The sequence below is a fragment of the Calypte anna genome, chromosome 2 (genome assembly GCF_003957555.1).
Source record: "Calypte anna isolate BGI_N300 chromosome 2, bCalAnn1_v1.p, whole genome shotgun sequence".
NCBI classification, from domain to species: domain Eukaryota; kingdom Metazoa; phylum Chordata; class Aves; order Apodiformes; family Trochilidae; genus Calypte; species Calypte anna.
The window spans coordinates 137143162-137166906 of record NC_044245.1 but is presented as its reverse complement, the minus strand read 5'-3'; the positions used below and the strand labels follow the sequence as shown (position 1 = coordinate 137166906).

Below are 23745 nucleotides of genomic sequence, written 5' to 3'. Positions count from 1 at the left end.
AAAGGCATAGTTGGGAATGAATACTGATTTATTTCTTGCTTGCACACACATGTACACACACGCAAGGTTGCACATAATGCAATGAAATGTTTAAGTTTATAGAAAAAATGCTACAGCACCTCTGTGAAGTGACTTTGATTATGTGTGTGCTGTTGATAACGAGCTCAGGTGTGATTAACGCACATCCACATACAGTCAGTCCAGGCAATGTTCATTATCCCCCTACTTATTGTAATTACTGCAAAAGTAATTAAAAGAAAAAATATTCACCCCAAAAAATGAAATTTGATGGAGGGAAACATACAGTACTGCCTTCAACACTGACCATTTTCTTCTGTTCCATGCTGTAGTGCTAAGTCTCTCAAGCTCAAATTCTGTCTTGGTTAGCAGTGTCTCCAAGGTGAGTGTCCAAGAGACTTAAGGTCTTAGCAGTGATTGTCCCATCTGACACTGCACCCTCTGAAGCCATGGTCCTGTTGTGTCCAGACCTAGATGCAAACAATGCAGTAAAGAATTTACTGATTCTTGTGGAAATTTTTTTACATATGAATCCTTAGAATATCAATTTTTTATCAGGAAAGTGTTTCATGTGAAGTCATTTCATTCAGGAGCATGTGAAAACAAGTAAGGATCATTGCCACCTCTCTATTTCAGGAATAAGCAAAATGTGTCCTGGTCAGGAAGGAGTGGGATTTGCTAGGGTGCAGATAAACTGCAGTTTATAGCTAGAATGTGAAAAAAGCAACATGAAGCCTAGGTATATGCTTTTACAACAACTTAGATAGAAGAGTTATGAGTGTCTAAAAACAAGGTTACCTTATCTGAAATCACCAAAAAGTAGGTGGAAAAGCATAACTCTTCATTCCTAGAAAAAGATTAACATAAATCAGCAATGTATCCTCTGTGGCTTTCTGCTTCTGTGAGTAGCCCTTGTATTTGAAGCAAATTGTAGTTAAATTCCCTTGATAACATCAATTTGCATTTGGTCAAGGTCCTAAGTTAAAGAATGACATGTAGGTACATTGGTTTCCTTCCAGTGTGGAAGAGGGACTGGATATGAGAAAAGACATAGAAGTGAAGTCCGTCTCTTCTGATCCAGTGAGCAGTTGTTTTTTAATTGCAAAGCAGTGCATTGGGACAATTTGGGTTTTATTTGTAAGGCAACTTATGCTGGAATTAATGTGTTGATTTAATAGAGGATAAAGAAGCAACGTTTTCTCTTTTGAATAACAGGTGGTGTGGGAGATGTTATTCTTTCCACCCACATTAATTAGTAAAATGTGATTTTTATCCATAGGCTCCCCAAAAATGGAGTCTTACTTAAGATACTGCTGTGTTTTTCTTAGTGTACTTAGTGTTGCCATGCTGTGGTAAGTGCAATTCCAGATCCATTTAATGTACTTTGAAAATGGGGATTATTATTGGACTCTAAAGACCTGCAGGTGCTGGTTAAAGTACGAGTCCCTGAAGAGCTTTGTGCATGAGGGATGTTTGGAGGGGTTCTTTACTGTGCTTACACCACAGAGCTGGGGAGGGGGGCTTTTGTTACCATTAAAGAATTAAAAACTAAGACAAAATAGGTTAAAAACAGTACCTTTAGTACTGTTAATTGGTTAAAATAGGTTAATAGGTTAAAAACAGTACTGCAGGTTATAAAGGGTTGTGTCTCATTCATTTCTACATCACGACTTTAACTGTTACACATTCATCCCTGTTGGACAGGAGCACTGAAGCTGTGCAACCTGCTAATAGAGAAGAGGTCTTGTCAGCAGCATATTAATTTGATGAGTCTGCATTGTTTTCTGAAGCTTCTGACTGTATTACATCTTGTATTACAGATTCCTTCTACAATCAGGTCTATCCATCAGGATAAAATCCTAGCACTTAGACAGCAGACACAGTTCTTGTGGGAGGCTTATTTTTCTTCAGTTGAGAAGATTGTATTGACTACACTAGAGGTGAGTAAAAATTGTCTGGGACCTCGCCGAGCAGCGAGGTTTCTGTACCTGTCCAGCTGCATCTGTCCTCAACCAGCATTGGACCTTGGTTTTCATGACAGGCAATTGGTCACCTGGAAAAAACTTGGCATCTTGATGAGTTTTCCCCCCTAAGGAAATACTTTCTTCATTATCGGAATCTACATTAGAAAACTGACACAGTGAAAAATGGGAGCTGCCTGACACATGGAAAAATTGTCATGTGTGATCTTGCCTTTGCAAGGCTTTATGGCTTATGAATCACCATCCTTGTCACTGGTAGTGAATGTGTTTCTTTAAGAAACCTTTCTGGAATTCATTTTGGAAAAAATACTCTTGTAAAGCTCTTCCTTGACCATTGCTTAACATTTTGATGGCTTATGATGGGGTTGTTGATCTTACTGAAGGAAAAGGTGGGGCTTGTAATTCACTGTGTCTTACCTTCACACTCAGGATAAGGGAAAGGCCTGATCATCCTCATAAAATATTAATAAATAATCATAATTAGGGTGCTATTAGACAGGGAGACAGATGATTCAAATGTGGAGAGAATTCTTTCTGAATTCAGAGACAGAGGAGAGATGAAAGGCTCTTTAGAAGTAGGGTCTAGGCTACAATTTCAAAAGCAGGTTTCTCTTCTAATTGTTTTGCAGTTTTGCACATCAATTTTTGACACACTTTTACCACCAAAAATGTCTCACTTTGTAGGTGCAAATGCATTTGTCTTATGCTAATGCTTCTGCAATTGCATATGTCTTTGTGAACAGTTATAAAGCCCTACATTTCCTGCTATCCTTGCTTTCCCCTGAAAACTGCAAATGAGTGCTGCTGCCTGCAGTACAGGTTGCCCATGGATGATCTACCTCCAGCTGCTTCAAGACAGTCCCTTAGGTTTTTTCTGTGCCATTGAAGAAATGCAGCCACAGAACATTTTCAGAGCCCCTGGCCTAGCTCTCCTCACCCTTGGAAGAGCATGTCTTCATCTGTGCTCCCTGTTGGGAACTGCTCAGCATCCTCAACCTCCCCATCAGCACTGATGAGGTAGTGATAAATGTCACAGCTCACACCAGGATTGGACAGCACTCCCAGTCTACTTTACCCCTTAGGGACCATGATTTAGAGTGTCTCCTTTACTATCTGCCCCATGCATGGACACCCCCCTGTTATCTCTGGGGACTTTAAGAGCAGAGGGGTGCACAACTCTCCTCTCTGACTCTCTCCTGCCTATTCTGGGGCTGATCTCAAGAGGATGTAACTTACAGCCCCCATGGCCTTGGTGACCACTGCATCAAGCTCCAATGCTTACAGATAAGTCTTTAGCACTGCCCTGGGACACGTTGGTCCATGTGGCTGCAGGTGCCCAGAGGACAGCAAAATCTATAATAAAGCTACAGCAGCTGGGCAGCCAGCAAGCTGAAGTTTCTGCTTGGAGGGGAAACACTGAAGCGAAAACTAAAGTCTTCCTGGAAGGTTTAATTTAATGAAACCAAGTAATGTATGCCTGGTGTCGAAGTTATGTTCTGGGTTTTTTCCATTTGTTTGCAAGGGTGGTTTTGGTTTGAGGGGTTTTTAGTTTATTTTTTAATTCAGGAGTCTCAGAAATTTTTGAGACAGCTAAGAGGGATTCTGTTCTTATGAACAGATACTCATTTACATTTCAACTTGCCTAAGAGAAGTCCTAAGTTAACTTTCCTTAGGAAAGGAATAAAACAGTTGAGAGTGATTTTTGGTGTCCAAAATCTGCAAGCAGTATATCCTTAAAATCTGATGCCTGAAGTAAATTTCTAGCATTATTAATTTTTCTGGTGGATGTTATCCATCTTTTGTTGTAACACCATGGTGTCAGAGTGCTCTGATGATGCTAGATATCATCAGGATAATCACTGACCTCCTGACTGCAGTGCTGGGAGATGTCCATGTGTGAGTGTATCAGCACAGAAGAAGCCTTCACTAACTCAGATATCTGCAAGGACATCACAGCTCTCCTCTGTCCTTTTTCCTGGACACCTCTGAAGACATTAAGTCACATTTAAAGATCCTTGATCTTATCACAGCATCATGGCCTAAGCCAAACAGAATAAAAACCAAAATGAGAAAGGTGAATTATTTGCTCAGCACCCCTACATTGCAGGCTCAGAGGAACTGCTTGGTGTCATGGACATGATATGGGTTAGGAAATGGCTCAAGGGTCTGCCCCTGACTGGTGAGTGTGAGCTCTGGCAGTGGTGGACTGCTGCAAACACCATCAGACACATGCTCCAGTATGTCTCACTTTTTTGGCTTGGTTGTTTCTGAAAACAACCCCAAAAAATCCCTAAATCCTTGTGTGACATGCTCAGTCCTGTGGCTTGGAAGAGGAGGGGAGGAGGACAGAGGAGGGAGTACAAGGTACAGACAAGAAATGTCTGATGCTTGGCCAGGGCCTGTTGAGAAGCATCAGTGATTAAGGCAATATGTGAACTTCTTTAAGTGTGAGGATGGGGGAGATAAAAATATTGAGCTATTCATGAATTCCAAAAAAAAAGGGAGATCTCTCCAGAGATCATAACCCCTTCCTCCTCTGATTAAACTTCCTGTCATGCCTCATCATTGGAGAAACTGTAGCTGCTGTCTGTCTCTGCAATATGTGCATTGCTATACACACTGCATCTTAATTGATCAGTCCTCCATCTTATCTTTTTTTATACTTTTCTGTTCTCTTTCTGCCAAGTTGTCTTTTCTCTCTATCAGGACAGACAGATAGGTCTCTTCTGTAGACAAGGACTGTGATAAATTAATCTTCCTCTTGTTAGCTGTGGTAAATCCCTGAGGCCAGCTCCCTGGCCGGGTGCAGAACCACGCTGCTGAGATTTGTGTGCCCAACATGGGTGCAGTACAGGCCGCGTGTGCTGCGTGGCACCAGGGCCCTGCTCCCCCTGAGAGCTGTGCTTGCTCAGGGGGCACTGAGGCAGCCTTGAATGCAAGCCATGTGTCCCCCCTGCAGCCTTGTTGGCTACCAGCATGATGGAAAACTCCACCATCTGCAAAAAACTCCTGACCGTGTAAATTTGCAGATGACTTCTTATCTGATTATGCCCCAGTTCTAAGAAAGCAGGAGGAAGGAGCTGTAATACTTAGGCTGTGTGGGAAACACTCAAAAATATGTACTTTCTAGGGTCTGTCTTTGTTTACTGACATAACTTGCAGATGGAGAAACAGGTGTCATTGTCTTTTTTTTCCTCACCCTGCTACCATGCAGGAGATCTGACAACTGGTACACCTAACTTTCCAGACAGAAATTTTCAGATACTCTTACCAGTGATGGAAATACAGTCCTATGTTTGTTACTCTGAGACCAAAAAAAAAAAAAAAAAGGTTAAATTAACCTAGACATGTCAGTGAATTATTGCATACTAGCTATGGTAGTTGGCTGTAGGCAGAAGTAAGACAAGGATGCAAACACATTTGCCCCACTTTAGCAGTACCACCAGCAGTGGATTGTCTAGCACAAGATAACTGATGTTTTAATGTCCTTTGTCAAGGCAATCAAAAATTCCAGAAAAAACTGGTGCTGCTTATGGCAGCACTTACTCACATTCTCTATTGACAAAATGTCCCTGAACTTAGGTGCTTACAGAGATTTTAGCCTGTTTAGACTCCATCAGCTGCTTTTGTTCAGCTTACATTGGGTCTTTTTGCTTGCTTTTGTTTTTCTGTGCTGTGGGTATATGCCATCTTCAGTTCCATAGATTTTAATGATGGAATGATTGATGAGGAATCAGATTAAGTACGCCTCCAGAGCCATAGAGCTTCACCCAGATATGCCTATGTTAAGGCCAGAGACTCTAGGTTATGAGAACAAACATGTTCTTGGCACATGAGCCCTGTGCAATGCATAAACTGCCAAATATGTGGTGTCTCCTTAGGAGATCCCAGAAGATGAGCTGCAGAAGAAAGCAAAGCAATCCTGCTTAGCTGACCTAGGGGAAAAATCTTTCTCTGCCACACCCCAGACCTTTGCAGCATCCCATTTCCAGACCTGCCAGCCTCTCATGCAAATCTGTAAGAACATGTGGCCCGAAAGCAGACTGCATTTTGAAAGTTCCATTTTATTTGGAGACTGAGTTTGTCCAGTTACAGCTTCCCACCCCTGAATCCTGTTATTCTTTTGCAACAAGTTTGAAAAAACTCCCATCAGTGCAAGAATCAGTGTGGTTCTTGTCAGTATGGCAACTGAACTGAAGGAACTGTAATTAGTTTTATAAATACACAATAATTGAACAGCCCTGTATATGTTATTATTGTGGTTTGTGGTATTCCAGATGATAAAGTAGATGACCTAAGAATCTGCTCTGACCTTAAAAAACTAGTTATCCATCTCTGTGATCCTGTACAGGGGAGGCATACAGTAGTTGCTAAAAGATCTTTTTCTGTTTTGTCAAACAAGGAACTGTTACAGAACTGAGATGTGGAATCAGTTATGTATCCAGATGCTAATATCCTTTTATAATTAGCAAAAATGAATAATTAGTGCAGCCTGATTTGCTAAAAGTCTTTGTGGTTTTGAATGCTCTTATTATCTCAAAACAATACCTAGCTTTGTAATGCCATCCTCAAAAAGTTATCTTCTGCTAAGATACTCTAATAGACAAAATATTTAACTCGAAATGCAAAACATAAGTTCCCCATGTCCAGGGAGACTAATGAGATGCTCTGAAACCTATTCCACAAGCCTGAGCTGCTGAAATGGTGTCAAAACTGCAGGTTCTGTGTAATTTTAAGAGAGATTAAGCAGGAATGTCAAGTAATTTGTGTGCCTCAGCATTTTGCAAGATAAGTAATAATTCCAGTCAGCTGAAGTTCCTGAAGCTTCTACCAATGGCTACTAAAGTCTATCTGAAAATCATCACCTCTCTCGTTTTCCAGATTATTCAGGACAGAATATTTAAGCACATATCACGCAACAGCTTAATATGGAACAAACATCCTGGAGGATTATTTGTACTGCCACAGTATTCCTCATATCTGGGAGATTTTCCTTACTACTATGCTAATCTCGGTGAGTGAATCCATCTTGTAATCTAGTGGTATTTGGAATTTCTAGTGGAAATTTGGAATTTGATTGTTGAGTATTTTGTGCCAATTTACCATTAATTTCTAGTTAATGATGCCTTTTGTGTATCCTGTCTCAGTCTTCCCTGCCCACTGTAGAATGGGATGTCTCTGACTCATCAACATGCATCCTGTACCTCTTGCTTGCAAAGATTATTTTTAAAAAAATCTTTCTCACTTCATACTTTTCAGTTGCCACTAATTAATGCCTAAGTTGCTGACCCATTCATGGCCCATGGGGACATAAGAGGAATAGCTTTTTGCTTTCTTTGTTTATATGTGCTTGGCACACTGGAAAAGTAGTAATTTATCCACAACACTTGTTATTGGAATGCATGGGTGGTATGGATTTGTTCTCCATACAATGTCTTCATATGGATCCCACTAAAAGGAATGAACAGGGCTTGGGCTTGTGGCTTTTTCCTGAAATGGAACTTAAACACTTGAGTTCTGCAGAAGATTGTGCCTGCAGGCTGAAGTGATCTTGCTTACCAGACTGCTGCTACTTTTGGCCCAGCCTCTGCCATCCCACTTGTGTGGATCTGTACTGCTCACCTGCTAAAAATTCACAGTTACCATGTTTAAAAGGGAGAAGGAGGTTTCTGTAGGAATTTTGATGAAAAACGACAATGACCCCACAGAGATGAATTTAGATGAGACTGAGGGCAGCAACGAAGGGTAGACACCAGTAGGATCTGTTATTTTAGGCAGAAAAGGAAATCATAGCAAGACAAAAATACCAGCTTGGAAGGCAAGGATGCAAGCAGAATTAACAGCTCAAGAGGTAATTGGAGATGCATGTAGATGGGGATTGACACAGAAAGAACAGAAATCTGCCAGAGGAAAGTAAACAAGCTTCTGGAAGTTATGGGGCTACTCCATATAAAGTATCAAGCATCCAGAGCCAGGTAGCAGAGCAGGACGCGTTAAGAAAGATATCTGGTTGAACAAACTAGATGTTAGTATTATCTGGGGGACAAACTGAGTGAAAGAAAAGAGATTGCGGGACATCTCTGGAACTAGTGAGTTAGAAAAGGCAGTAATTGTGCTGGAGTCAGGGATTTCAGCGGGTGTGGGAGCTAAAGGGAAGTGTGATGTCCTCTGAAGCATCTGGTGTCATAGTATAGGAGACAAAAAGGGATGGCCTGAAAAAACATGGCAAGGTTTGCATTAAATACAGGTTATTTTTCCAACACCAGACTCCTTTAGCCTGTACTAACCAGGGCAATTTTGTCTTGTACTGAACACATATCTTTTCACTTCAGGTCTGAAGCCTCTTTCTACATTCACTGCCGTTATCCATGCAGTTACTCCCCTGGTTTCCCAGTCTCAACCTGTGCTGAAACTCCTGGTTGCTGTAGCCAAGTCCCAGTACTGTGCACAGGTAAGCACTATACCAATCACATTGGAGACAAAACTACTATCCTAGGAGTGAGGAGCCTACTGACTTCAGATCATCTCAGTCCTGTTTCAGACCTCTTCTAATTCTGATGTTTCTTTTCTTTGACATTTCTACTGTCTGTGACCTGTGTGTACGGGAAACAAAAATTCTGAGTATAGGGACTGGAATAAACACAGTAATTAAACATCTTTGTCTCATGAGGCCAGTCAAATAATGACTGCACTTTAAAGATCAGGTGTGCTGCAAATTGCAGAAGAATGTCTGTGCCTCAAGAGCTCCAGGGTGATCTTCCTGCCTCCTGCTGTGGCTCTGAGTCTCAGCAATGCCAGGGTTTTGGCTTCTCTCAAAGAAACCCTGGGGAGGTCAGTAGGAGCACCTTCTTGCAATTGAATGTCATAAGTGGTTTAGCCTTTAATGGCAGCCAAAGTAAATCAATTACATCCGTATGACCTGGCCTAGATAGAGACTTCCTGAGCTCCTGTCCAACCTATGTTTGCCTGAGAGGATGTAAACTGTAAATAATCAGGATGGGTTAAACTTATGTAGGAAGTGGTATTCTTATACAGTTTCATATCAGAGTTGTTGATTTTGAAATTCCTAACTTGAACTTAACATTACTGTGTGGAGATCTGAGTCCTTGGGGTTTGGACTGCATTGCCACAAAGGTCTCCAATCGTGGTCCAATATTCTCTTCCAGATTATTGTTTTATGGAATTGTGATAAACCCCTCCCAGCCAAACACCGCTGGCCTGCCACTTCTGTGCCTGTCATAGTCATTGAAGGAGAGAGCAAGGTAGGTGCAGAGAAAGATTATAAAAGATTGCATATATTCTCCACTGGGACCAGAATTTATTTTTCCAGCTACTTTGGTGAAAGCTCTGTAGTTCCCAATAATGTGACAGCTCCTTTCTGTTCTCTGGCCCTTTGTATCACCTTGGGCACAGATTCATGTTTCATGCATGAGGCCCTGTGCTCTCAGAAATCATCAGGCTGGCAATTAGTGCCGTGAATCTGAGATTCATAGGTGGGACCTGGTTTTGAAATGTGGCCCCAAGAGCAGATAGGGTTGACCCCATCTATAGAGATTTCTGTTGCTCTGCAGATGCTTGAAAGCAGTGATCCAGCTGGATTCATTAAGAATGACCAGTCAGATGCAAGACTTGGGAGTAAGATGTGTACTGAAAAGCAGAGGAAGAGATGAGAATGAATGATGTTAACCCACATTTGGGAAGTACCCTCTTTTGTAGCCTTGCAGGATTGTGTTGCCAATGATGGGATCCCATCACCAAAAAAAAGTAAGGGACACTTGCATGGGAACAAAACCACCATGTCATCTCTTGTACAAAGCTGAAATGGACACCACCCAGATAAGAAAAGAGGTTTGGTTTTGGTTTTCTTTAATCCACACCAAAGTGGATAGTTTGTTTCCAAATGCAGTCCTGGAAGAAGGAAGACTTTTTGCTTCTGGACTCTGCTGAGACAGATTTGGGTTGGTCCCATCTGTATATCTGTCAAATGACTCTTGAGCTGTGTTTGCAAACAGAACTCATAGTTGCTTTGGCTGTACAATCCTATTTTGAACTTGCAGTCCTGTCTTTGTTCTTTTCCCCCAGTCATCTTAACAAGGAGAAAGCAAAATCCCTGCAAGGTTGGCAGCTAATGGCTCTTGCCTTCGTTAGCCATATAAATGGTATCAGGAGAGTTGCTGCAGAGCCAAGAAAGGCTGTAGTAATTTCTGAGTCTTTAGAATGTTGTAGGGCTTTTTTCTTTTTGGAAAACTTGCTGAGGTGAGGTAGAGGAGAAAACCTCTGACCAGTTCTACCATGTTTGTAGAAATTGGCCCTAGGCACTGTTTAGATTACAAATGAGTCTCCTGAGTACACAAAGGTGTGTTTGTAGTGGACACTTCCCTCTAATGTCCTAACATATAAGTGGCTTCTTGCACAGAAAAGCTGTTTGTTTGGGCAAAGCTTGCAGAGCCAGAGCAGTGCAATTCAAAGGCTGCACAAAAGAACTGCTTTTCATCTTCAGATTTATCTGAAGCGTACTGACAGGCACAGTTACTCAGTGCAGGTGATCAGAGGTCTACCTTTATCTGACGTTCACTCTTCTCCATGAAATCAAGGTATATTATTGCACCCATTTTGCAAAAGGGAGCTTTAAATAAATAATAAAAAAAAAAGTGTGAGAAGTCCCAACTGTTTAGTATTAGACAATTTTATACAGTCTGTAGAAGAGCTGGGGTGAGAACACCATTCTTCTTCTGGCTCCTTGCTCTGCTTTGCCTTGCACAAGCAAAGCAAAACCATCAAACCCTGCTAGATCACCCTTTCCTCACAGCCACCACCTCCCAGACTGACACCATCATAGCAATGAAGGGACCCTCTCCAGAGAGATACCATCAACCTCCTGATTCTAGAGACAGAGCTTTCTCTGAATTGAAGCATAGATTTAAGGGCTTCCTTCCAGACATGCAGAACTGACCATGTCCATTATGATGTATAAAACGTCTACCTGTCCCTGTTCCCATGCAGTGATTCCCTCTTACTGGGCCTGATTTCTGTAATGTTTTTTTTGCAGTAATAAATTGAAAAAGAAGTCTGTTAACTAGCTAGGATATTTTTCCTAGCAAATGAGGGAAACAAATAGTCTTGTTTCCTTGTTACTATTTGTCAGTCCTAAAAAGGTGCTAATTCATCTGCTAAAGAAGCCATATGGATTGTCACTTTTTGCTGTTATCTTTTTGATGCCACTTTCCCATCTATTTTTTATTGCTTTGAGAACTGTCCTGCCACAGTTTTTGAAAGCTTATTCTGCATATAGTTTATATATATGTATATAGTTATGTCACTTAAAAATGTGACTTTTAAAAATGATACAGTACCAATTTAATTTTTGATGCAGGTGGAACTCAAGTGATCTTCATGTTCTTTAGCATAATCTCATTTTCTGATGGACAGTGTGGCACCATTTGGCAGCAGCAGCCTGTGGGTACAACAGCAATGCACAGAGGTGGAGCTTTACCACTTTACAGGGAAACCATCCTAGCCCTTCACACACAGCCCAGACTGCTTGGCTTCCCAGCTGCATAACCTTATAAATGCTGCAAATGAAGGCAGCATTCATTATCTTTGATTTTCACATCCTTCAGGAGAGCAGAGGGACAGTCCTAGCTACCAGAGAAAATGTCCACCCTAAAGAAGTAGTGGGTACATCTAATTCTCAGTACAGACCATCGTAGCTTGTCACAAAAGGAAAGCAGCCTGCTCCAAAGGAGGGCAGTTCAGAAATTACTTCTCAGTTAGAAGGTGTAGACTGACTGCTGGGGTGACAAAAATGTCATTCTTTCTTTCTTGAGCTGAAGGGTCCTTTCCATCAGAGATATGTAACGTTCCTCAGACAAGAAGAAATAAGAGTGAAGAATAAAATGGAGTATTTCCATTGGAAATTAGTCATGATTTTCAAGTGATCTTTTTCTTTCTCCTCTTCCTGCCTTGGATACACATAGGTTATGAGCAGTCGCTTCCTACCCTACGACAACATAGTGACAGATGCAGTGCTAAGCCTGGATGAGGACACTGTGCTTTCAACCACTGAGGTAAGGGACTCTCTCATCTTCAGAGTCTGCTTGGTTACCCAGCTCATTCTGAGCTGAGGTTCTTCACTCAGCTTTGCCAGTCAGCAGATGTTACAAGATTTCCTGCTACACTCCTCAGATTTAATGCATTGAGTTTGTTTCAGCAACCCTGCCACTGCCTGCCATCAGAGGAGCTTCTCACCCCGGTTAATTGGCTCATCATTAGCATATGGTTCTTCCGTTCTTTATTATTTTAGTAACATAGCTGCAGGCGGGTGTAGGCAGCCAAGAGCAGTCAGTTTTAATACCCTGTTCTCACTTTTCTGATTGGGGTAGCTTTTTTCCCCCCACGTTACCAGTAGGTGGGGAAGGAAGGAAGGAAGGCAGGGGTGTCATCAGCAGGGAACTGCTGTCGCTCCAGAAGACAGGTTGCCACCCTAATGCAGGATGTCACTGAGGAATGCTCTCACCATTGTGTCACCCCATAAAACTGGAGGTCTTTGCTAGTTTAAGTGTCAGAGTGTTTGTGCCAAGAGCAAGATAGCGCTAAGAAAAGAAAAATACCGTAGAAAACCAATTTTTACAACTGGGATGAGTATTGATTTCTGGAACCTCTTCCTGAGAACCACAGAGGAAACTGATGACAGTCTATAAAGAGTGCAATATTTGGGAAATACATTATTAATTAGCTTGAGAAACTCGATTTTTCTCTTGTTTTCCCTTTTCTTTTCCCCATGTTCATGGCCATTCCCTTCTCCCAACTTCACCTTTAATGCTTTTTTATCAGTGATGGAGATCTTTTCACTGGTGCTACCACTGCTTATATGTCAGTGAAGAAATGCCTAACATTAGTCACCAGCCACTGCTATATACCCTGAGATGTCACTGAATTTGTTCTAAATGGATGAGACTGTGACCACTTTTCTCACCAGTACGGATTTGTGGTTGGACTGCTGCATAAGGAGCAATGGCAGCCCTGGACAGATGGAAAAAGCAGTTGGCATTGAACCTATTTGGTACCAAGGTTACACCTTGGTAGTTTCTTCTACGTGAGGAAGAATATGACTACTGCCAGAACACTTGTGTGTAAAGACCTGCACATCTAAAAAGACCCCAAATCCAGCCCTTTATCCTAGGGCTGGGGTTCCTAAGCAGGCTGTTTCTCAGGATGAAGGTTCCTGTCTCATCTGGCCTGGGGGCCATGGTAAGAACTCTCAGGGACTTCATTTCACTGAGATGGTATTTACAGCAATCTGGCCTATAGGATTTAGGGGTTGGGTTTGTTTTTCCTGGTATTTAGCCATGATCTAAACTTTGGAGTCCTTCAGGCTTCTGGAAGGTGTTGCTCATTCAGTTTCACCTTAAATGTTCTGTAATGTAAATATTTATTGTTGTCTGAGACAATACACACATTTCTTTGTGTCTTCTTCCCTCCTGTGAGCAGCTTGCAGCCAGCAGTGCATGTTTGCATGGGGGTATTGGCTCTGTGGACCCCACAACCCCTGTGCTGCAGGGACAACCAGCTGGCCAGCTCATTCTAGCACCCACCCCACAGCTTCAACATGTCTCTGCCAGGGTGCCAGGAACAGTGGCTCTCTGGTGTCTCTGTGAAAACCTGGGGCCTTTCTATTGCTTCACTTCCCCCATCATGTAGCTTACACAAAGAAAGAGTGCATTGGAATACTGGCATAAAAGGTGTGGTGTGAAGCTTCCCTTGAAACTGCCTGCTCATGGGTGGTTCTTGTGGCACAGTTTCATGGCTCAGAGAAGGCAATTTGTGGTCAAACACAATCAGATTCTGATTGGGAGGAGCAATCACCAGGTGCATCTTCTGCTCTGTCCAGCTCTAGCATAGTAAAGGTTTTTCCTTTCAGAACAGAACACTGCATAATTGCTCTTGTGAGAGGAGCTGTGTCACATGTGCAGGAGGGTATTTGTAGGGAGGTAATTAGAAATCAGGACAGGTCAGAAGTGATACAGGGGTTAAGTGATACAGCCTGGTTGGCTTTTCCTGCTGATCAGCTGAGTGGTAGTGCTACTGAAAATGAAATATGATGAAGGCCTGGTTGTTTTTTTTTAATAGAAGAAGTGTTTCTTAGGGTGGTTGCTTTAGTGCAACTTTCTGGTAATAGGACAGATTACACAAGTGAGGACAAATCACAAATCACAAATCACAAGTGAGGACACTGAGTGCAGCTGCTTTATTATTTATTTAAGTTTGAGAGTCTCAGACTTCTCTAAAGAAAACAGATGCCACGTTTTATGGGAAAGGCCTTTAGAGGCAAAAAACCCCCTCTTTAGTTCCTTCATGTGGTATTGATTTGGATGAGATCAGAACTATCACAGTGGTAACTCGTTTGTGCACTTTGTCTTTCTAGTTGTCCACAGATTTCTGGAAACAGCTTGAAAGAAAATCACAAGTTCCTAACTTTGTATTCCAGTACATGTGTGACTCTTCTGTTTGATAAAAACACTTGTAAATGAGAGGTCTGACAGTAATCACACAAAATTTAACTGTACTCAGAGAGGCCATTCTTTATCTAACCTCTACACTCTTGACTTTGGCTGTGTTCTTGAAAGATTTTTCAGGCATTTTTGAGCACAATTTTAGGTCCCTCTGGTACTGAAGGGAGCTTGCTGTGCAGTGCAGAAGCATCTCCTTTGTTGTCTTGGGTTTGACTGGGAGAATTAGAACTTTCTTCAGTTCTCATTAACATTTTGGTCTAGCTTGAGCTCCAAAACTTAAGTCAAAGAACTGCAGACTGCCAACCACCTTTATAGTGATAAAAACCTCCATATGTATTTTTACCAAACCTTCTGCAAATTACCCCAATCATCCCTTTACTAATATCACCAGGATTTGTTTGGTGGGATCCTGGGGTATCAATGTCCTGCCACCTTTTTGTATTCTCAGGGGTTTGAGTTATTAGAATACAGCAAGACAGTAATAAAAAGACCCCAAATAAATTGTTGACAGCATTTGATGTCTTCTTGTGGCTCATATAGTATCAAGCATTTTTGCTAACATATAGCCTTCTAAAGCCATACAAGTACCTAGAAATCTTATGTTCCTCTTTATTAAACTATATGTTTAACCCTTATGGTCATATAGACAGAAGTACGAACTGAAGTACCTCAAAGACTCAAAATGGATGGGAGATACAAAGTGGCTCAACATTGATTGCCTGTTTTAATATCACTGAGCCACACTTAATATTTAAGGTGTTTCACTCATGGTTTTCCAAGCTTCCTGTTGACAGTACTGAAATGGCAGGTGAGATGCACAAAGATGTGCAAAGGTTCAGTTGACCAAAGCTATTATCAGTCTATATTGCATCTAAGTTTAAAGACAGACACCTACACTCATTCCTTCTGTAACTTGAGGTTTGATATGTAAAGGGCAAACTTGAAAATGTTAATGTAATGCTGAGATGCTCTAGACTCCCTTTAACAGGAACCATTAAAATGTGCATAATTATAGGGCAAAATGTCAAGCAGTCAGTTTAATTTACTGATGAATACATAGAATTAATGTTTTGCAACAGTTCCAAGATTTTGAATTACGAATTAGTGGCAAGGTAATATTTTGTTTTGTTGACATTTGTTGAAACAATTTCCGTATTCATTTGGCCTGTGCCTTTGTCTGCAGGTGGATTTTGCTTTTACAGTTTGGCAGAGTTTTCCAGAGAGGATTGTAGGGTACCCTGCTCGCAGTCACTTCTGGGACAACACTAAGGAGAGGTGGGGCTATACCTCCAAATGGACTAACGACTATTCCATGGTATTGACAGGAGCTGCTATTTACCACAAGTAAGAACCCAAAGCATCTGCTGTCCTCCTTCTGTATGAAACAAAATAGTAAGGGGGAGGGGGTGAAAAACATTCTTCCGGGGAGGGGAAAAACTGGAAAGATAATAAATGGGTCTCCTTTTGATGGGGTAATAATTTAAGTTCTTGGTTTAGCTCTGGGGATCTGGTAATCATTATTGCGCTTGTTTGGTCTCTTTGAAGTCACTTGTATTTGCAGGCAGTTGGACTGCTCTTTTTAACATTGGGAATTACACACTTCAAAGAGTTCCCGAATTCATTAAACTGCTCAGTTGAATGGCCTGTAGCACAGCAGAAAGGAGGTTACTTCCAGACCAGCTCTGGGTATGTGGTGGCTGACAGCTGCAGATTACAAAGTCCTCTGGCTACTCTAGAACTGTATTACAGTGGACATGGATGAGCATAATACAGCATATTGGAGAAAAGTCCCATTGTTAAGACTTCAGCAGACCAAAGACCTCTCTAGATTTTAGAAGAAAGTCAGTAAATTCTGGAGTATCTAATCCATATACCTGCAAAGAAGGAGAGAAGCCATAGGGGATGATAAAGGCCCAAAGCAAAATACTTCCAGCAGCAAGGACAGTAGTAGTAGGCCAGTTTAATAAAGTTCTCTCCAAGTGAAGGGTTTTGAAAGAAGAGGTGAAGGATGAATTCATCAGTTATCTACCACATTACAGCAGTGTAGTGCTCTCTTCCCTACTCCATTATCTTGATACTTAGCTCTGCATTATTTCTTTCAAGCCAGTTACAAAAAGGACATGTGTTTTCTTTCCTCATTATCACTATTTACTGTCTTGATGAAATACTGATGTGTTCTCCATTCTTCCTGGAATATGAGACCAAAGAAAGAAAGTGGTATATCCATAGCTAAGTACAAAACTTGTGTCTTAGCTGAGACAGAAATTTCCTGGAGTCTGTAATCCCTGAAAGCCTAGTGACTTGTATTAATAATGCTGCTGTTGGTTTCCAGATATTATCACTACCTGTACACACATTACCTGCCTGCCAGCCTAAAGAATATGGTGGACCAACTGGCCAATTGTGAGGACATTCTAATGAATTTTTTGGTGTCAGCTGTGACAAAATTGCCTCCAATCAAAGTAACACAGAAGAAACAGTATAAGGAGACCATGATGGGACAGGTATGTAACCACAGCATGTTTTAGTAGCTGGGCTGTATTGATTATATGATGGCTCCACTTCTTGGTTAGGCTTATACAGCAATATAATTCCATATATTTTTTTGCAGATTTTAGTTTAGCAGAATTGTGAATAGACATTACATGTGATTATTATACTGAAAGAAAATCCAAAAGGAAAAATGGCATCTACTGTAGATGACAGCATCTCTTCATAGTTTTCTCACACAGTCTTACTCACAGTGATCCCAAACTCATGGAACTGATGATTGTGGTGACTGAATTTAAGTTAAACTCCATTTTTCTAATGAAATATTCTAGACCTAAGACCTAATCATGGAATGCTAGAAGCAGAAGTAAATTCTAGAAAAGTTTTCTATTTTTAATTAGTAATGAATATAATATACAAGGCCATCCCTGTACAGTGATTCAAGCATTGGACTGTCACAACAGAGTCACAATTTGTGATATTCAGGCATTTTTTTCCCATGGTGACACCATCAGTCACTAGCAGCCATGAAATAATTGCTTTAAAGCCTCCTTCAGCTACTCAGTAGGCACTCTGTCATTGCAGAAGCAAATAAATATACCTTCTTGGAACAGGGAAACATGGTAGCCTGGGAGCACTTTTCCTCCTGCCCTGTGTGAGGTAGCAATGGGAAGAATAGCAAGTCCCACAAGACCTGAAGGTCCTAAATAACATCCCATCTGTGCTGCCATGATGTGTGTGATCTGCACTTCAAACAGTATCATGATTTCTAAGGGCAGAAGAAAAAAGTGGCCCTCTGTTTTCCCCTCACATTTTTCTCCTGTGATCATTACTTGGATCTCTGACTGGGGAATGGCCATGCTGGTTTGTAGACTGCCCTATCTGTATGCCACTGCACTTTCATCCAAGGCACAGGTAGCATTCAGCAATTCTGACTGCTCTTGCTACCCAGGAGACCTTCTATGAACAAGAAGATGCCATCCAGAAAATACCTACTGCTTCCAGTTTGAGCTTCACCTCTCCACAGAGAGGCTATTTGGCAAAGTCTGAACATTCATTTTCTTTTTATAGTGCAAATGAATTGAGTCTGCCATGAACTATAACTCTTCTAAAGACAAGTTGTTCCTGCAGCTTTGGGAGATATAATGGGCCATGCTCATTATTCCTTGAAAGACAAATAAAGAATTAACATAACCTCAGTGTTGTGACAGAGAGTAATAGTCATATGGAAATTCACTGTTATTGGCCAGAATGTCTGATATAACCCTCAAGCAACAAGCTTTTGCTTGCTCTTTAGTGGCTTGGTATAATCAAGTGTCTGTAATCAATGCCCATTATAACCTACCAGTTAAGCTAAACTGGAGAGGCTGTGGACAAAGATCAAGTATGATACCTCATTCATTTGGCAAGCCCCTGACTTTATCAGTTTCTTTGCATTTTAATTAACACGCTTTGAGTTTATGAATTTATATTTGTTTATCAAGTGTTGTGGAAGTGTAAGTGCTATATAGAGATGCATGAGAAGTGGCACAAAAAAACCCTGAGGGTCTCAGCATTCATAGCTGATCTTAAGTAATAGTTTTATTATGTTTATACATGTAGTTTAGGTACAGATAGACAATAACAATGGCCTCGGAGCTTAGGACCTAATTTTTCCAGAGATGCTGAGTTTTATGAACTATAGTAGGAATTACATCTGCTCTAAACTTTGGAAAATCAGGCCATAGTATTTTGCATGTATTCATGGATAGTCTTTTCCTCAGGTCAGAGTTTACCATGATGTCATGAGTTACATTAGTAAATTTTCTCAGCCCTTAAGACAGAGCTGTCTTACATGCTGTCCTCAGCTGCTGGGATTCCCTGCTTTTCTCAGCAGGATGGCTGCCCACATGAGAAATGCCAAGCACGTAAGGCCTTCTGCTGAGTCAGTTACAAGCTCGCTGAAATTGCTCGTGTACAAATTTCTGCAGATCTGAACTGCAAAAGTTTGGTTTTGACCTGAGAAGCCATAGTAACTGCAGCTCGTTTTCCTCCTGCGGCTGAGGGCCATGGCAGCAGCTGCCCATAGGCTGTGTCCCTCCAGTGGAAAGCAAAGGCCTTCTTGTCTTTCCTAGTAGTTTTCAAGGACTTGTTGTTTCTCTGAAACAGTTATTAAAAAAAGAAAAAGTGAGGGACAGGCTGAAATAGTATATTGGCAGGCTTTGGGAGGCCTGCTTGTGGGTGCTGTACTCCAGATCATGCTGGAGCTGAAATCAGGTTGGTTGAAATCATGGTTGAAGTCAGGCCACCACACTGCACTGCCCTGGGTGCTGCTGGGGAACTCAGGGGTGGCTGCCTCTCCATCTCCAAGCTGCCCGGGGGGGGCAGGGTGTCCTGGGGTGCCCTTCTGCTTTCACCCTCCCCTGGTCGAGCACGCTGCAGGCACTCGCAGGCCCGGGCACTGCTCGGCGCCATGGTACCCGCCGGCCCTGGCATCCACCCTTCCCCACCATGTTGTTGTGTCACAGCAGTGTCTGATCTCTGCTTTGCTCTCCACGCAGACCTCCCGGGCTTCACGCTGGGCTGACCCCGACCACTTCGCCCAGCGGCAGAGCTGCATGAACACTTTTGCCAGCTGGTTTGGCTATATGCCGCTGATCCACTCGCAGATGAGGCTCGACCCTGTCCTCTTTAAAGACCAGGTCTCCATCCTGAGGAAGAAGTACCGAGACATTGAACGGCTTTGAGGAGTGCTGCTGAGGGGAGGGGGCTGAGCGAGCTGCCCCGGCCCCGTCTGGAGCCAGACTGTGCCGCCAGCAGCCAGGGATGGCCCCGACCCGGGGAGCGGCCGCCGGCACCGGGGCTGCCCCACTCGGACTGCGCCCAACCGCCCCCAGGCTTCTGCCGCTCAAGACTAGGTCGTGTACAGTTTCATTATGGAACATTAAATAATTATTTTTGAAATGATTGCTATGCAGGTTTAAACTTTTTTAATGATAAAAAAAACAAAAACAAACAAAAAAAACAACTATTAAAAACAGAGTTCTTTCTTTAATCAAAATTGTGTTGGTTGTGAATATTTCAAAGCTGCCGTTTCTTTCTTTCATGCATTTGATTGTCATTGCAATTTTCATTCATTTTCTCCTGCAAAGTTAAACACTTGAATCACACAGGGAGAAAATGCAGTAGGTTCAGAAACAAACTGAGCACAAGAAGGACAGAACCGAAGTGTTGTTTCTCATTTACTGCTGACTTTTAAAATTTTTTTCCTCAGTTTTCCCCAAGCTGGCAGCAGCCACTTGTAGCAAAATCCTTTTGAATGGATAGAAACCTGGAGAGCCCTCAATGAGCCAAACAAGAGCATAGATCCTCCTGGTTGGGGACCCCATTTTTAAAGGCAATCAGCCTCATCTTGAAGGGAGAGAGGAACACTACTACTGAGTGGCAAACCAGTGATGAGGAGGAAACCACTGACAAGGAGCACAGGAAGGGTTTCATGCACAGCAGGTCTGCAGTGCCAGTTGTATATCCTGGTAGGAGAGGGACATTCCGAATGGCTCCCCCCATACTCAGCATGGGACACAGCCTGCATGATCCCTGCTGCCCAGGGGCACTGGTGCTGCTGGCCACAGCAGCTGGATTTCTAAAACCAGCTGTGTTCTGAGGGCAAAGGAGTTATTGGCAAAAGAGAGCGTGTTAGTACTTACAATGCAAGAATTTGGCTGGTAACTGATCGGTTTATTTGAAATCAAAGCAGAGGCTTTTTTTTTTTATTTTCCAAGTGCAAATAGGTGGAGAAATTCCCTCCTGAGGGTCTGACACCTGAAGTAAAGTGTGTGGTCAGACACTGGGTAGTGGTGGCAGTGGTTACTCCCAGACGTACTTGGGGCAGGAAGGTAGCTCAGACAAAAACCTGCCTCTGAAATACCAGCATTGCTTATGTTCCATAATGGTTTGTTTTATGATTTCAAATTGAAGTATTTTAAAATTGAAATATTCCAGTAGTTTATTTCTCTGCGGAACTTTGCTTATTTGTGTGTTTCTTTCAGTTAAAAAATGAAAACAAAAGCAGTGATTTGGGTCAGGAAGATGCCATTTGGATTTGCTAAGAAAACAAGCACTTTAAAAATGTTTTGAACTCTCACATTTGGATGAGGTGCTTTTGGGGTGTTCTGTAATGATCACAACCCCTGAGGGATCTGAGAAAGCCTCAGTGGAATGGTTTAGTTCCAGTGCCCAAAAGACCAGTAAGCCTTTCTATACCTCATTCCTGTGTGAACAGATGGTCCAGTAGCAGAGGTGAAGAGTAGCTGGAGTGGCAGGAAGAGTGGACCAGGATTATCCCCAGTTTCATTCAGGCTCAGGCACTGCTTTATTATGCAGCTTTAAGCAACTCCCATAACTGAGTAATGGCTCAGTTTCCTCATTTGTAAAGGTAACAGTTACTGGTTGTAGAGGGAATGCTGTGAAGCCTAGGTAATTTCTCTTGATGGGAACATCAGAATCTCCAAATAGAAAGCTGCTTTAAAAGAATGAAGTACACATTGCTAAACATTTGTATACAACTTGACATGAAAAGACTTGCAAAGAATCCTTTGGTTTGCATATGTATTGCAATATTTGGACAGAGCACAGCGAGTTACGGCAGAAATCAGGTTCCTGACATTTAGTGTTAGAGGAAGCAAATCTTTAAAGGAATCTGACAAAAAACATGTGTGAGACTGCAGCTAGTGACTTAAACTGCTGAATGGAAGAGGTGCCACTTTTACCCCCAGTCCCATGGCTTCCCCAGGCCCTGGACACTCAGTGCCAGCTTGCACCTTCTGCCGCTCTGGTGCCCACCAGATGCTTCCATGAGCCCATTCAACTCTCTAAAATTGAGGAAAGCTGTCTGGTGATTTACAGGATTTCTAAAATTCCATTTAGAGAGTTAAATCACCATGTGGAAGAGAGGTGTGAATAGGCAAGAGTAGGTAGGCAGGCCCAGATAGAGAAGAGGAGCAGGTTATGCTCCTGTCTTTGTAGGGTGAGCTACTAATTCAGCTTCCCACATTCCATAGTAACCTGAACCTCACTTCCCTGTGCTCTCAGATCTGTGCTTGCTGATCAGTGGGGGAAGATCTGATTTTTCCAGGGTGAATAACTCAGTGACTCCCATGCCACTTTCTCCTCCTGGAGATCAGGCAGCTCTTTCAGGGACTGGAACGGGCCTTCTTTCAGTTTTTGGAGAATGTGTCAAACACTGGATGAGATTGGCAGGGCTCACACATTGCTCATGTCCCTCTTTGCAGGTGGATGTGTCCACAGGAGCATCTGCAGGTCAGGGAAGGAGATAATTGTCTGTAGCCAGCAAGAGGGGCTGGGGAGAGGAGAAGACGGGACCCTACAAAAACAAGAATTACAATTCTGCTTGGATTTTAGTTAATGCAATTTTGGGGCACACGGGGTTTGTTTTTTAGGAAAAAAGGAGTAGCAAACCATTTTCTGAGTACAGTGAGTGAGGCCAAGCTTTTAAGCTGTTTGACATGCTGCTACCATAATTTTTGGGGGGCAGCTGTACTAAAACTCACTCTCAGTGTGATCCGAGGCCCTTTCTGTTTACAGATCACTAACTAAACAAGTAACAATGAAAGGCTTAGCTCCAGAAGGGATGTGGATAGGTAGGAGAGTTTCTCTTTGCAGCACGTTACCCAGGCACAGCCATCTCTCTACAAAAGAATGTGCCTCGCAGACGGACCCAAGAATGTCCCCTGCCCAAGCCTGGGGACCCAGGGAAAGAGCTGGACTCAGATCCAGCTTAGACAGTCAGTGTGTTAGGCTCAATGTAGACATTATTGACCAACACTCTTAAGGACACTAGGCTTGCTTCCAAGCCTCCCGTGTCTGTCTGTGTTGGATAAAGTTGTGTTGTTTCCTTAGTGAATGAAATTACCCTTTTATCATGTCTTAAGTGTGAGTTAATGGTTCTTTATTCTTTTTTTTCCTCCTCTCCCTTAATTCAGATGGTGCTGAAACAAGGTGCACTCCTTGTTGCTCCTTTTGTATTTTTTTTATTATTTTTCTTTAACAGCAGGCTATGTTAGCCTTTACTTTACAGGTACTTGAATGCCTGATGACTTGACGGAGTGTTACGCATGTGGCCTTTCATAAAGGTTACTGACCTTAATTTAATCAGGGGTGAGATGGATGGATGAATGTGAATAGATCCATGCCATTAAAACAGAGTAAAAGTAGGCATTAGAGTTTGGGAAAACTGGTTAATTGAATTTATAAAGAAAAGAAAAGAAGAAAAGAAAAGAAAAGAAAAGAAAAGAAAAGAAAAGAAAAGAAAAGAAGAGAAAAGCAGAAAGAAAAGGAAAAAAAAAAAAAAAAAGAAAAGAAAGAAACCCTTCTCAGTTATAATTTGACTGAGATCTCTTGTTAGAGAAGGGGTTCATAATGACAAACACAAGACACAAAAATAGGGACAAACTTCCAAGATAGAAAGTGCCTGGATCTCCTTGCAGTTTCTTGGGCCTGTACAAGATTTTATTTGCCCTCTTTCTATTTTGTGAAAAACTAATTATTACCATAACTTTTTCTAGATGTGAATGTTTCAGTTTTATTAACAATAACCATAGTGAACACACTGTTTGCTAATGAATGGCTATTGAGTGCTTTGATCTTTTCCATCAGAAAACATCATGGGTTTGATCAATTTCAGATCTCATTTGGAGGCAACTTTGACAAATTAATCTTTCACCAATGAGCGCCTTTTAAAATAG

The 23745-nt window shown here is 42.0% G+C and overlaps 1 protein-coding gene across 2 annotated transcripts in view; it reads left to right on the top strand.

Annotated features, from left to right (window-relative positions):
- The window catches only part of EXT1 (exostosin glycosyltransferase 1), a 179170-nt gene extending 159117 nt beyond the window's left edge, over window positions 1-20053 (top strand). Inside the window, exons 4-11 of one of the 2 annotated variants that reach the window (XM_030444370.1) lie at window positions 1839-1958; window positions 6882-7014; window positions 8333-8451; window positions 9167-9262; window positions 11978-12067; window positions 15696-15856; window positions 16845-17016; window positions 19543-20053. In XM_030444370.1, the coding sequence (XP_030300230.1) occupies window positions 1839-1958; window positions 6882-7014; window positions 8333-8451; window positions 9167-9262; window positions 11978-12067; window positions 15696-15856; window positions 16845-17016; window positions 19543-19728 (1077 nt within the window). In that variant the 3' untranslated portion in view covers window positions 19729-20053. The remainder of the gene's footprint in view (window positions 1-1838; window positions 1959-6881; window positions 7015-8332; window positions 8452-9166; window positions 9263-11977; window positions 12068-15695; window positions 15857-16844; window positions 17017-19542) is intronic. The other variant, XM_030444371.1, reaches the window with a different exon arrangement.
- The last annotated feature ends 3692 nt before the right edge of the window (window positions 20054-23745 follow it).